General features: G+C 33.6%; 1 protein-coding gene across 2 annotated transcripts in view; it reads right to left on the bottom strand.

Moving 5' to 3' along the window:
- Positions 1–13981, bottom strand: part of ST6GAL2 (ST6 beta-galactoside alpha-2,6-sialyltransferase 2) — a 122168-nt gene extending 108187 nt beyond the window's left edge. The window contains exon 1 of one of the 2 annotated variants that reach the window (XM_074299669.1): positions 13861–13981. In XM_074299669.1, coding sequence (XP_074155770.1) covers positions 13861–13886 — 26 coding nt within the window. In that variant the 5' untranslated portion in view covers positions 13887–13981. The remainder of the gene's footprint in view (positions 1–13860) is intronic. The other variant, XM_074299670.1, reaches the window with a different exon arrangement.
- Positions 13982–14609: the final 628 nt, after the last annotated feature.

Genomic DNA, 14609 nt, shown 5'->3' with positions numbered 1-14609 from the left:
AAAAGAAGGAAAGGAAAGGAAAATACAAAATACAAAAATATTTGTAGCATCTCTCTTCTCAGGGCAAAGAATTGGAAACTGAGGGGATACCCATCAACTGAAGAATGACTAAAAAAATGGTGGTATAATGAGCAGTATGCTCTACAAAAACCTTAAAAGACTTCCATGACCATATGCAAAGTTAAATGTACTATTTACAAAGTAACGGCAATGATAAAAGATGATCAGCTGTAAATGACTTTGCTCTTCTCAGCAATACAATAATCCAAGAGAACACTGAAGGAATTATCAGGAAAAATGTTATCTATACCCAGAAAAAAACTGATTGTATTTTGAATAAAGATTGAAACATATTCTTTTTACTTTGTTTTTCTTGAGTTTTTTTTTTTTTTTTTGAGGAGTGGGGGAAATATATGTTTTCTTTCATAACATGACCTCTATGGAACTATTTGGCATAACATCACCTGTGCCTTTTCAGTGAAGGAGGAGTAGGGGAGAGAATTTAAAACTCAAAACTTAAAAAAAAAAAAAAAAAACAAATGTTAAACTTTGTTTTACATGTAACGGGAGGGGAAAATAAAATATTAAATAAAAAAAGGAATTACTTTAGAAAAAAGGAAGGGAGGAGGAGAAATCTGAACTTCAAATTCAAAATGAATTTTGAAAACTATCTTTACATATAATTGAGAAATTAAATTAAATGTGAAAAAAGAAAGTAATGTGTTGAACTTATGTGTTTAAAAGTAGAAAAGAATTGTGCATAGTGAAGATTCTGTTTCACATTCCCCCCAAAAAAATTAAAAGAAAAATAAAATAAAATAAATTAACAAAAAAGATAATCTCTACATACAAAAAAAGAAAAAGGAGTCTAGTCCCTCACAGAAATTACTTAGGGGAATTATTTATAATAGCTACTTTCACCAAGAGTTAGCCTTGAATTATGCCTAGCAGGTAGGTTTTCTGAAGAATATATTGTCTACAATAAATAGATTTGACTCCTAGATTAGCTAGAAATTTTATTTCATACTGTCGATATGCTAGAATATTGTCTTTCCTAACTTTTAAACTATTCACTTGGATGAATACCAATACTGGTATCTTCCTAGTTTCTCTGTGTTTGCTTAATTAGTGCATTGAATGGACATTTGGGAAATTATGTAAAGGATTCTATTCTGAATTTCTATCTGCTAAGCATATTTTTATTACAATTTTTGGACTAGGTAGAAATATTTTTGTTTGACTCATTTCTTTTTTTTTTTATTCTTTTGAGACACTGGACTAAGGGATCTCAGAGACATTAGTTTAAATCCTGCCTTAGACTCCAAGTTGTGTAACCCTGGTTAAGTTTCTAAACTTCTCATTCAGACTCAGTTTCTCATTTGTAAGATTAGAATAAAATAGCACCTATTCATAGATTTGTTATATCTAGTCAATCCTTTTAACAGTCTTCTCTAAAATCAAAATCTGTTTTTAGACTCTTTTAAACTTCTATTTTGAAAATACTATTAGAGTCATAAACAAAACCTCAGTGACATGAATAAGATAGGAGACTAATTTGCTGAGCTTACATATTTTTTTCCGAGTCAGTTTTCTTACACTATTTTTCCAGAAGGAGAGGGGAGAAATGTAAATCAAATAATCTTAAATTATCACATTTATCTAGCCTAAAAGACTTTCACCCTTTCTTCCTCCAAATGTCACCCTGAACTGAACTACAATTGATGATGCAAAAGCTGTACTTTGTATGCCTAGAGAGCATCTTAAGAAATAGAGAAATTGAACACATTTGATATGAGGGCCTGTGGCCCTGATCTAACTCCCATTGGGGAAACTCATCTTTCTAGAGAAGAAAAACTTTCCCAGAAGACATGCCACTGGACAAAGAACTGAAACTATGTCCTGAGTAACATAAGTAAGGAGGGGAGGAATAAATAAAGTGTTTTTATGGATATTTTAAAAATATATATTTATTGTTTCTGATCAATAAAGAAAGTTTGATCTGACTTCAGGAAAAACAAAATAGATTGATGATGTCCATTGTATAGCCTGGAATATTCAACGTGATGAGAAACCAATAAAAGTGCTATGTAAACACTGTAAATGAATAATGAGTTGAGTCAAGACCAGAACAGGAAGAGAAAAATGAGATAAATTTCTTTGAGAAATGTTACAGTCTTTTAAAGAATCTAAGCTTCTTCTGGAAATAAAAATGTATCTTTTCTAGAATGGTGTTCTTTGGTCATTCTCTATGCCTTGAATTTTTCATAAATAGGTTGTAGGAGATGCAAAGGATAATGGATAGGAATGTGGTATAACACATTAACAAAGAACTTTGGAGGACATATAACAGAGATCAACAGAAACATATTTATGGAAGAAAAAATATATTGGTCATATAGCAAGAAAAAATGTTAAATAATGGATGGTCAATGTATTCAATGAACATTCAAAAATGTCAATATCTAGAAGAAAATCCCTAGCAAATTTGGTGGAAATATTCTGGGAAGTATTTATGAGAGGACATATGATTTTAAAAACTATGATTAAATAGTCAAAACTCAGTAATTGGCCCTTAATCTTGACCCTAATCTTGGAAGGATTTGCAAATGCATTAAACACATAGATCAAATTACTTACTATTTAAGAACAGATATATAACACATATTTTAAGTTTCCTTGATTAACTTCCTCCGAAGACATCTAAATATATTTCTCTTAAAATAGAAGTAATATAATTAATTAAAACATACATCAACAGAGCTTGATTTTCTTTTAGTAGCCCAGCAATTTGTTCTTTTGAAAAGCATTAATCAGGGACTTTTAGGAACCAAGATGTCAGAGTAAGCAACAAATAGCCATGGTTCTCCTATATTCACCTCCAAATAACCATAAAATAGTGTCCCAAAACAAATCCTGGAATAGCAGAACCAGCAAAAAGATGGGTTGGAAGAATCTTTAAGCCAAGAAACTTGGAAGATAAGGAGGAAACACTGTCCAGTTCAGGAAGCATGGCAGTAAGCCAGGAACAAGCCTCACCTCAGCAAACCTGGGGAGATACTGAGCCACAGTGCAATGGAACAGACAGATGTGAACACCAGAAGCCCCCATTTGCCTCAACATAGTCAGGGAAATGGGCAAACTCCAGCTACAATAACTCAAGTGTTTCAGCCTAGCCTGGGCAAATAGATATCCAGCAGTCAGACTTCCATGTGCATGTGCTTCAGCATAGCCCAGACACCTCCAGTGGCCAGACCAGTGTAGCCTCAGGAAAATACAGGAATATCCTTTCTGCTTCAGCACACACCAGACCCCATGCATATGTTTTGAAAATAAAAAGCTTTAATTAAAAATTTCTGTTTCTGTTAAAAAAAAAAGAAAGAAAGAAAGAAAGAAAAAAAGAGTTAACAGCTTGGAAAAAGAAAACCACTACTTAAAAAGTAGAATTTCGCAGATAGAAAAGGATGTATAAAAACTGAGGAAAACATTCCCTTAAAAGTTAGAACTGGGCAAATGGAAGCTTATGACTGTATAGGATAGTAAGAATCAAAAAATTCAAAGGAATGAAAAAAATAGAAGAAATATAAAATACTTCACTAGGAAAACAAATGACCAAACAAATAGACCACAAGAGGCAATGAAAGCATCGCTGGACTATCTGAAAGCCATAATCAAAAGCAGGACCTGGACAGAATCTTTTAAGAAATTGTCAAGGAAAATTTCCCTGATATCTTGGAACCAAAAAGAAAATATATATTGAAAGAGTTTACCAAGAAACTATGGAAAGAGATTCCAACATAAAAACTTCAAGGAACATTACAACCAAATTAAAGAACCATCACATCAAGGAAAAAGTGCTACAAATGGACAGAAAGGAACAAATCAAATATCATATAGGTATAATTAGAATTACACAGTATTTAGCAGCTGCAACATTAAAAGAATGGAGGTCATGGAACATGATATTCCAGAAGGAAAAGGAGATAAAACTACAACCAAGAATAATTGATCTGGAAAGATTAAGCAATACTTCAAAGGAAAAATAGTCATTCAATAAAATAGAAGGATTTCAAGTTTTCATAAGGAGGTCAGAATTGTACAAAAGAGATAAATTTGAGGGATTTACATAAAAATCACTTAAGGGATGAAAAAGAGGAGTATACTGGACACAGAAGGAAGGGAGAAATGAATGGGGTAAATCAGTAAAAATTGTCTGTATTGACATACACATTTATAGAAACATTGAAAATGCTTCTTAGTTTAAAACCTTAAACTCATGAAATAGTTTTGTAGTACATTGTGTCTTTTTTCTTCAATTAATGCAAGAAATGATTCAAAGATCTTTTAAACTATAGAAAATAGTGAATAACAATGACAGTAATTTTAGGAACCTTAGAAAAAAATTCTTATTATAATACAAAACAATAAATTATCGACTTTTTTCTCAAAAGATCTATGAGAATATTTAATCTATCCCTTCCCAACTCAATATGAGTGCCCAAGACATTGTTCCAGGTCTCTGTTTTTATTTTTAATAGTTTTTATTTACCAGGCGTATCACTTGATTTAAGGAAGTAAATTGTTCTGTGATATATAAAAGCATAAAAAAGGACTTCATCTTCACTGCCCTTTTGGCAAAGTTATAAAATATTACTGATGAGATACAGTGAATATGTCAATCTACTGAAAAGGTTGGAAGTTTTCAAACAATCTTTGTCAAATGACACTTTTACTTCTGCTGAGTCATTAAATGTGAGAATAATTAAAAAAACCATAAAATTATTATTACAATTTTCTGAAAAGTAATAATGGCTAATATGGTTTTATTTTGTATCTGTGTTCTATATCAAAAGAAGCTATGGTTAGATAGAACAGGAAAAGGATAAGATGTGATATTCCAAGGTAAGTGAGAAGATAAAAAAGTCACTCAGGTGCCCTTAATGAATTCAAACCATCTAGTCCTCAGAGAACGTGTAGATGTAACTGGTGACCTCCTGGTGGCGATCTCAGGAATTCTGGTAAATGGGAGAATCTCTTTTAGACTGGAAATAGTCAATGTCTCCATTTCCAAAATGAGGAAGCAGGTAGATTCTTCAAATTATGGGCTGGTGATTCTATCACTATTTTTGGGCAAAATTCCAGAATGTTTTATTGGCTCTCTGGGTAGAAAGAGGAATATATTTGGAAATGAACATATTGTAAAAACATAACATAATAATACACACAAAAAAATAATAATCTTATATTAGGGAATGGGTGAAAAATGTGGGATGTTATTTTTAGGGAATATTATCATGCCAGAAAGAAATAAATTTGAAGAATTCAGAGAAATATGAGAAGGCTCATGAAAACTGATGAAGAGTAAACAAAACCAGATGAAGAGAAAACAAAACAAACCACCATAATCTAAATGGACAGAAAACAAAACCAAACTGAATGTTGTATAGTTATGATTACTAAGTGTGGTTCCAGAAAAGCAATGAAAAAATATGTCTTTTATTATTTTTTTATTTAAAAGAAAAGAGAGTATGACTGATTGAGAGATTAAATGAATGAAAAAGTATTTATTAAATACTTACTTTATACCAGATAGTATGTAAAGTGCTGGCTATACAAATACAAGCAAATGATACAATTTTTGTTATAAAGAAGCTTATATTTTAGTAGAAAAAGTAACACATATAGACGAAAAAAAGTTTGAAAGTGTGGGTTGGGGGGGGGGTAAGTTTGTGTGTGGGAAAGTGAAGATATGCTGAGTAGTTAATTTCCCTGAACCAATCCATAAATTGGAACTGACCAGATATGGTATGATTGTGGAATGTTGAATATGCTGTTGGGCAAGGTTGCTTTTGGATAAATTTTTATTTTTCATCTTTTTTTTTTACATGAAATTCCCAGGATAGAGAACTAGGAGACTATATTTAGCAATAAATATTATGTAAAAGTGAAAGGCATTGATATGGCAAAAAATGATAAATTAGGCAAGATTAGCATTGAATTACTTGTTTTTAAAAACTGGGTTTATTGTTCAGTTGTATCTAAGTCCTTGTGATCCTATTTGGGGTTTACTTTGACATGGTAAATGGTATAATGGTTCAGGGATGATTTGTCATTTCCTTCTCCAGCTCATTTTATAGATTTATAGAGGAAATGAAAGCAAATAGCATTGAGTGACTTACCCAGGGTCACGCAGCTAGTACATATCAGAAGCTGGATTTGAACTCAGGAAAATGAGTTTTCCTGGTTTCAAGCCCAGTATTTTTCCACTGGGCCCTTTACAAGGTTACTTGCCTGGTAAATAAGGGGAATACCATATATAATACTATATATGGTATAACTAGATTTCAGCAAACAACTTGAAAAAAATAATCTTCATTTTTTGGTATAGTTTGTATTTTAAGAGCAATTAGTAGGCAAAGTGAATAAATCACTAGATCTAGAATTAGAAATACCTCAGTTAAAATCCAGTTGCAGATGTGTGACCGGTTAATTCAATTTCCTCAAATGTAAAATGGGAATAAAAATAGGACTTAGCTCTAACATTTGTTGGGAGGATCAAATGAGATAATATTTTAAAGTGCTTAGCACAGTACCTAGTATATAATAAGTGACATATTATTATTAATTTCTATGATGGACAGAAGTAGACAAGTGGATTCAGAGGTAGTTGAAAGACCAGACCCTGGGAGTAGTGATTAATGGATTGAAACAAACCTGCTGAGCAGTCTCTAATGTACTGCTTTAGGCCCTTCTCTTTTGCTACATTTAAAACTGCTATCAATGACTAGGCTGAAGCACAGATAGCATACTTATTGAAATTTCAGATGACATGAATTTAGTACATCTAGCTATCAAAATCACAAAAGGATTTAGATAGGCTGAAATGGGCCAAATTATAGGATGGGGCCAAATTAGATACATACACATACACATACACATACACATACACACACATTTAGAAGGGATATATATTTATATATAGAAACACACACATAGATGTAAGGTTAGAAAGATAAACTGTACAAACACATATCAAAAAGTGAGTGAGGTACCAGGATTTGGATGTTGAATGCTCTTTACAAGTTTACCTATTTCTAACTTTTTTGTCTTACTCATCTTGCTTTATATTTCAGTTAAATTGGCAAGTGGTACTCCATCTCACATCTCTATGCCTTTGAACTGGTTGACCATTAGGTCTAAAATTCTTTCAAATTTCATTTTCATCTGTTAGATTCCTTATTTTCCTTCATAAGTGTTCCTTTTTACATGAAGCCTTTCTTTATCCCCTAGCTGCTAGCATATTCATCCTTTAGCATAAGATTATTTAAAATAAATTTTGTTGATAACTTTTGTTTTCACATTATCTGCATTTCCCCACTGTATTCTTCCTAATCCCTCTAAAGTGCTATCTTTAAAAGAATGAGAAGAAAAAAAAGTTCTGCAAAACCAACACATAAAAAAGGATGTTTTACAATACAGGCATTATTTTGATTTAAGCATTTTCCTTTATTAAAATGAAAATATCTCATAAAATGTAAAGAATGAATGATAAGCTTTATTAGTCATTTACTTTTCAGTGTGAATAAGTTATTAGATATGTGAATAATTATTAAATACTTTTTAGATTTAAAAAAAAGAGTAATGAAACCTTGAGGTCCCAGGGTACCCATATCAGGAGAAAATCAAAAGGTTACTTGAGGAACTGCTATGACAAACTTGTTGCCTTTAACTTACAATTTTGCTTATGGTTGCCTTCAATGGAAGCAGCTTAAATAATCATATGAGTAACTGCCTTGTTTCTGGAACAGTTAGTAGGTATTGTTGGCAGAACACTCTCTAAAAATCTCTCTCCCTCCACCCTGGCTTTAATTTTATGTTCATAGTTTAATTTCTCTGATTCTTGAAGGATTTTTAGGGTTAGGGAATTAATTTTTTATTAAATTTTATAATTATGACATTTTTGACAGTACATATGCATAGGTAATTTTTTACATTATCCCTTTTACTCCCTTCTGTTCCGAATTTTTCCCCTCCTTCCCTCCACTCCCTCCCCTAGATGGCAGGCATCCCCATACATATTAAATATCTTATAGTATATCCTAGGTACAATATATATGTGCAGAACCGAATTTTGTTGTTGATGTTGTTTGCAAAGGAAGAATTGTATTCTGAAGGTAAAAATAATCTGGGAAGAAAAACAAAAAAAGTGCTCATAGTTTACACTCATTTCCCAGTATTCCTTTTCTGGATGTAGCTGATTCTGTCCATCATTGATCAATTGAAATTGGATTAGCAGAAGAATTACATTTTAAAGGTTCTGATAAAGGCCTCATCTCCAAAATATATAGAGAATTGACTCTAATTTATAAGAAATCAAGCCATTCTCCAATTGATAAATGGTCAAAGGATATGAACAGACAATTTTCAGATGAAGAATTTAAAACTATTTCTAGTCATATGAAAAGGTGTTCCAAATAATTGTTGATCAGAGAAATGCAAATTAAGACAACTCTGAGATACCACTACATACTTGTCAAATTGGCTAAGATGACAAGAAAATATAATGGCTAATGTTGGAGGGGATGTAGGAAAACTGGGACACTGATTTGTTGGTGGAATTGTGAATACACCCAGCCATTCTGGAGAGCAATTTGGAACTATGCTCAAAAAGTTGTCCAACTGTGCATACCCTTTCATCCAGCAGTGCTACTATTGGGCTTATTAAATCCCAAAGAGATGTTAAAGAAGGGAAAGGGACCTGTATGTGCCAAAATGTTTGTGGCAGCCCTTTTTGTAGTGGCCAGAAACTGGAAACTGGAAATTGATGCTCATCAATTGGAAAATGGCTGAATAAATTGTGGTATATGAATATTATGGAATATTATTGTTCTGTAAGAAATGACCAGCAGGATGAAAACAGAGAGGCTCGGAGAGCCTTACATGAACTGATGCTGAGTGAAATGACCAGAACTAGGAGATCATTATACACTTCAACAACAATACTACATGATAATCAATTCTGATGGATGTGGCTCTCTTCAACAATGAGAAGATCCAAATCAGTTCCAATTGATCCGTAATGAACAGAACCAGCTATACCCAGAGAAAGAACACTGGGAAATGAGTATGGACCACAACATAACATTTCCACTCTTTTTGTTATTATTTGCTTGCATTTTGTTTTTCTTCTTCTCAGGTTATTTTTAGCTTCTTTCTAAACAAGATAACTGTATAAATAAATAACTGTATAAATATGTATACATATATTATATTTAACATATACTGTAACATATTTAACATGTATGGGACTGTCTGCCATCTAGGGGAGAGGATGAGGGGAAGGAGGATGGAACAAAAGGTTTTCCAAGGGTCAGTGTTGAAAAATTACACATGCATATGTTTTGTATATAAAAAGCTATAATAAAAATAAAAAAAAGAAAAGAAAAAAGAAGAATTACATTTGAAAAGAACAACCTACCTAGGACAATGAATAAATCTCTAGGAGTGAATGAATTTTAGGTTCTGTGTCACCTTGGATGGTGAGATTTTTTTTTTTTTGAGGAAGTTAGCATTCTGGTGTTTCTTGAATAGTACAAAAGCAACCTCCAGCTGTGTCATGAATCAGTCCAGTCAGCTGTGCATAGAAAGATTCTTCTATAACTATGATTAAAAGGTAAGCATCACTTGCAGTAAGTGACCTCTTGAGTTTTGCAATATACTAGATGGAGTGTGCCCAAGTATCTAAAAATCTGGAAGTGGAGGTATTCAATAACTAACCTGGAAGCTTTGTAAGGAGAATTCTAGCCCATTTGGATATACTTATTAACCAAATTATTTAAAACCTCAGCTCCTTCTCTATCAAATTGAATTCTCAGAGGTATGACAGATGAACTTAGATATCATTGTGAAGTGCTTTGAAAATATATTTGCTGAATTTTAACCCAGAATCATACAGGATGCTTTTCTTGGCTGGGACATTTTGGGCTTTGTTAAGACAATATCAATTCAGCTACATGGGAACTCAACCACTAGAAAGTGTCAGAAATGTGGAAATATTGATGTAAATTTAAAGAGTGAAAAAGAAGTGGAGTTATACTATATTTCCATTAGCAAAATGTGTATTTAATTTTTTTGGTGGGAAGACTGGGACAATTTCTGCTAGCTTAAACTGCTTAGAACTTGTTTAGAATTAACCAACCAATATCATTAAAATTTTAGTTTTAAAGAAAAAAATTATCAAATATTCTGAAAACCAAGAATTCAAATTTAATTCCCACATTTTCTCTAATTTAACTTTGAGCAAGTTACTTACTCTTGCCCTTCCTGGGCTTTAATTTCCTCAAATATAAAATTGCATTAGATGACTTCTAAGTTCCCTTTTATATCTGCCTTGTTGGTATGATTATCTTAGTGGTGGCTGCAATGGTGATGGTGGTGTTGATATAACAGAACAAAGGTTTTAAGCCAAAGATTCATATTCAGAGATCTGTGGCTTAAATGTACATGAAATGAGAGTCTGATATGCTTCCCTTCCTCAAATATCTATCCAGATGTATTTATCTGAGAGGTAAAGTTTTGCTGCCCCTGAATTACCCTATGCTAAGAGTGATCACAGCCTGGTGAATATAAAATGTGACCTTTAGATTCATCAAGCTGATTGGGTTATGGATATAGAAGGCATTCCTGAACCTAAAATACCTTCTTATAACCTTTATAGATGTAGCTTGATGAGATAGCATTAATGGAAAGCTGCTATGCAATTTGAGGCATATGCATTCCATTGGATCTGGGAAGAACATGGTGAAATAATATAATAAGGCAAATTACTACTGCTGGCATAGTTATTAATCCCTGGAGAAGAGTTTGCATGAATTTGGTGTGCTGTATATGTCCCTGAGTAGATGAGGGTAACAATAAAATAGACTATGGGCCAATACTTCTTGAAATCATCAGTGGGAACCTCTGTGTGTGTGTGTGTGTGTGTGTGTGTGTGTGTGTGTGTGTGTGTGTTTAAAATCCAGTCTGACAGTTCTCAGATGATGAAATTGAAACTATTTCCACTCATATGAAAGAGTGTTCCAAATCACTACTGATCAGAAAAATGCAAATTAAGACAACTCTGAGATACCACTACACACCTGTCAGATTGGTTAAGATGACAGGAACAAATAATGATGAATGTTGGAGGGGATGTGGGAAAGCTGGGACACTGATAGATTGTTGGTGGAGTTGTGAAGAATCCAGCCATTCTGGAGAGCAATTTGGAATTATGCTCAAAAAGTTGTCAAACTGTGCATACCCTTTGACCCAGCATTGCTGTTATTGGGATTATATCCCAAAGAAATACTAAAGAGTGGAAAGGGACCTGTATGTGCCAAAATGTTTGTGGCAGCTCTTTTTGTTGTAGCTAGAAACTGGAAGTTGAATGGATGTCCATCAATTGGAGAATGGTTGGGTAAATTGTGGTATATGAAGGTTATGGAATATTATTGCTCTGTAAGAAATGACCAGCAGGAGGAATACAGAGAGGCTTGGAGAGACTTAAATCAACTGTTGCTGAGTGAAATGAGCAGAACCAGAAGATCACTATACACTTCAACAACAATACTGTATGAGGATGTATTCTGATGGAAGTGGAAATCTTCAACATAAAGAAGATCCAACTCACTTCCAGTTGATCAATGATGGACAGAAATAACTACACCCAGAGAAGGAACACTGGGAAGCGAATGTAAATTGTTAGCACTACTGTCTATCTATCCAGGTTACTTATACCTTCGGAAGCTAATAATTAATGTGCAACAAGAAAATGGTATTTACACACACATATTGTATCTAGGTTATATTGTAACACATGTAAAATGTATGGGATTACCTGCCATCGGGGGGAGGGAGTGGAGGGAGGGAGGAGATAATTTGGAAAAATGAATAAAAAAATAAAAAAAATAATTAAAAAAAAATCCAGTCTGATACTTATCTTGGGCAAACTACTTAAATCCTGTTTGTTTCAGTTTCTTCATCTGTAAAATGGGGATTATAATAACATCTATTCACAAGGTTATTGTAAGGATCAAATGAGAGAATTGTAAAGATCTTAGGACACAGTTCCTTATACATAAGCACTGCATAAATATTTACTATATTATTTTACTTAATTATTTTATTTCATTTAATTATTTATTTTATTTATTATTTAATTTTAATTATTATTATTCTTTTGTATGAGGAGTCTGAGGCTCAGAATGGAATGTAAAGCATTTGTAATTGGAACCAAGGAAAGAATCAGCTTCTTGGGAATATCAAATTAAAGAGGCTGAGCCAAGAGAAGAATGTTGTGAATTTAGTCAAAGGCTTTAGGCCAGAAGGTTATATTTTCAGAAGTTGGGAGGCAAAGGGTTAGAAGGGTGGCAAAAATGAATATTAGATGCTATTCATGCAATATGTCTTTCCTATCCCTGCTTTGTCCTGAAGTGCCATTCTGGTGACAGGCTGACAGACCCACTAACTAGTGAGCCTCTGGTCTCTGATACCTGCAAAAGCCTAGCTTGCAGATAATGATGGCTTGTGATCCCTTTCCCATTTCTCTCCTGAAATTAGGAGTGAAGTCTACCAGGAGTAAAAGTGAGAAGTAAGAAACTCACTCATAACTTGGCAGATAATTCCAAATACAATACTTGCATTTTGAACTCTGAAACTAGACCAAGATCATAAACATCATACATTGTGTGCCCCTTTTAACTTGGATCACAAAATGGACATGATAATTAAGACTTGTCCACTAAACTTTTTGTAAATCCGTTATTAAAAACAAAACAAAATAAAACAAAGAAACAAACTTGTAAAGTAGGTACTACAGATATTATGAGTGACAAGGTGCATTATGATTTCATTGGTAAAAATTACCAAATGTAGAGTTTCTCTATCAATACAGGCTTCTTAAATTTGTCCCATACATAACCCATTTTTCACCAAGAAATTTTTCTGTGACCTCATCTCAAATTTTAGCTGAAATGTTTTTGGTAGCATTTGGGCATGTGCAGTCCAAAGTGCACATGCTATATGTTCAGAACCAAGGTTGCAGTGAAGTGGCAAGGTACAACAAGGACAAGCAAATGCTAGAAACCCTTTGGAATTATTACATTTTTGATTTTGAATTAATTTTTGGTCATTGTGTTTAGAAGATTCAGAAACCTACAACTATTACTAAATTTTTCACTCAGCCACTGTTTAAAAAGCTTTTGCTTGGACTCCTGAGAAGTAAAAGGATTTGTCCAGATTCATTCAGCAAGAGTATTTTGGAGTTAAAACTTGAACTTAGGCCTTTCTGGCTTTGAAACCTGCCCTTTATCTAGGCATTTTTATTCTCTTTTATAGATGAGCAGACAGAAGTTTAGAAAGGTATAAAGACTCTATCTCATTTCACTTCTTATTCTTCTAGACATAACTATAACTATAAAACTATATAAACTATATAAAAGTATAACTATGCATATTCATACATAAATAGCCGTATATAATACACATATCATATATATACATATATAGTATACATATTACATACAACCTATACATATATATGCATTTATACATATAATACATACATCATATATAAAATGTCACATTTTTACACATACAAACATACAAAATTCTACCAACATAAGGAGAGAGTTGGAAACTGTAAGTTTTAATGAGAAGGTTGGAAAACAGTTATAGCTATACAATGTCAGTATATTACTCGGAGGGGCTCTTCTGGTATCAAGATGGTGATTTGAGGTGGAAACTCCCTAGAGCCCTCCCAAATTCCCCTTCACACAACCTTGAAAAATATCTCAGAACCAATTTAAGAACAGGGAAGCAGCTTACCAGCCCAGGACAGTGTGAAGGAACATCAGGAAAAGTCTGTCCTACTGTGCTGGAAGGGGAACATATAATCAGCAGCAGCCACCCGCCAAGCCCCACAGAGGGAGTATGCAGCAATAGGGTAGGGTACCCCAGTAAAAACCTGCCCCCTGGGCAACGCCCCTCCCCCCCAGTGAGATCACACCTCCAGTATAAGGCCGAAGCTCTTGGGCAAACCCCCAGGGAGGCCACACCCTCAGTATGAATGTGAAGCAAAGTCAAGAGTCTGAAGCAAGGCAGCACCCAGTCCAGACCCAGGAGGAGGTGAGGGCCCCCCCTTAGCCTGGGATAACAACCCACCTGTATCTGGAACAACTCAGCAGCAAGGCCATGCTCCTGAGAGAGACCAGCACAAAGGCCATGCTCCCAGAGCAAGCCAGCAGAGACTACACTCCTGGTACAAACCAGCAGCAAGTCACTGAACCCTGGCACAAAAACCTTGGGACTGTGTTCTCTCCAATACAGGAGAAGAAACCAACTTTTATTTATTTTTAAAATTTCTTTATTTTTTTTAAGCACTAGATCTAGCTTTATTCATTTTTAGCCTTTTTTAAAAATCAAAACTTTTTTATTTACAAAACATATGCATAGATAATTTTCAACATTGACCCTTGCAAAACCTTCCAAATTAGAGCCCAACTTTTATATAAAATTGCAAAGTCACAAAATAGAAAAAAAAAAAGCTTAACAAAAGAAAGTTACTAAGGGAATTT

Source organism: Sminthopsis crassicaudata, chromosome 3, assembly GCF_048593235.1.
Source record: "Sminthopsis crassicaudata isolate SCR6 chromosome 3, ASM4859323v1, whole genome shotgun sequence".
Classification (NCBI taxonomy): domain Eukaryota; kingdom Metazoa; phylum Chordata; class Mammalia; order Dasyuromorphia; family Dasyuridae; genus Sminthopsis; species Sminthopsis crassicaudata.
Note: the sequence above shows the minus strand (reverse complement) of the source record. Positions and strands in the feature narration are given on the sequence as shown.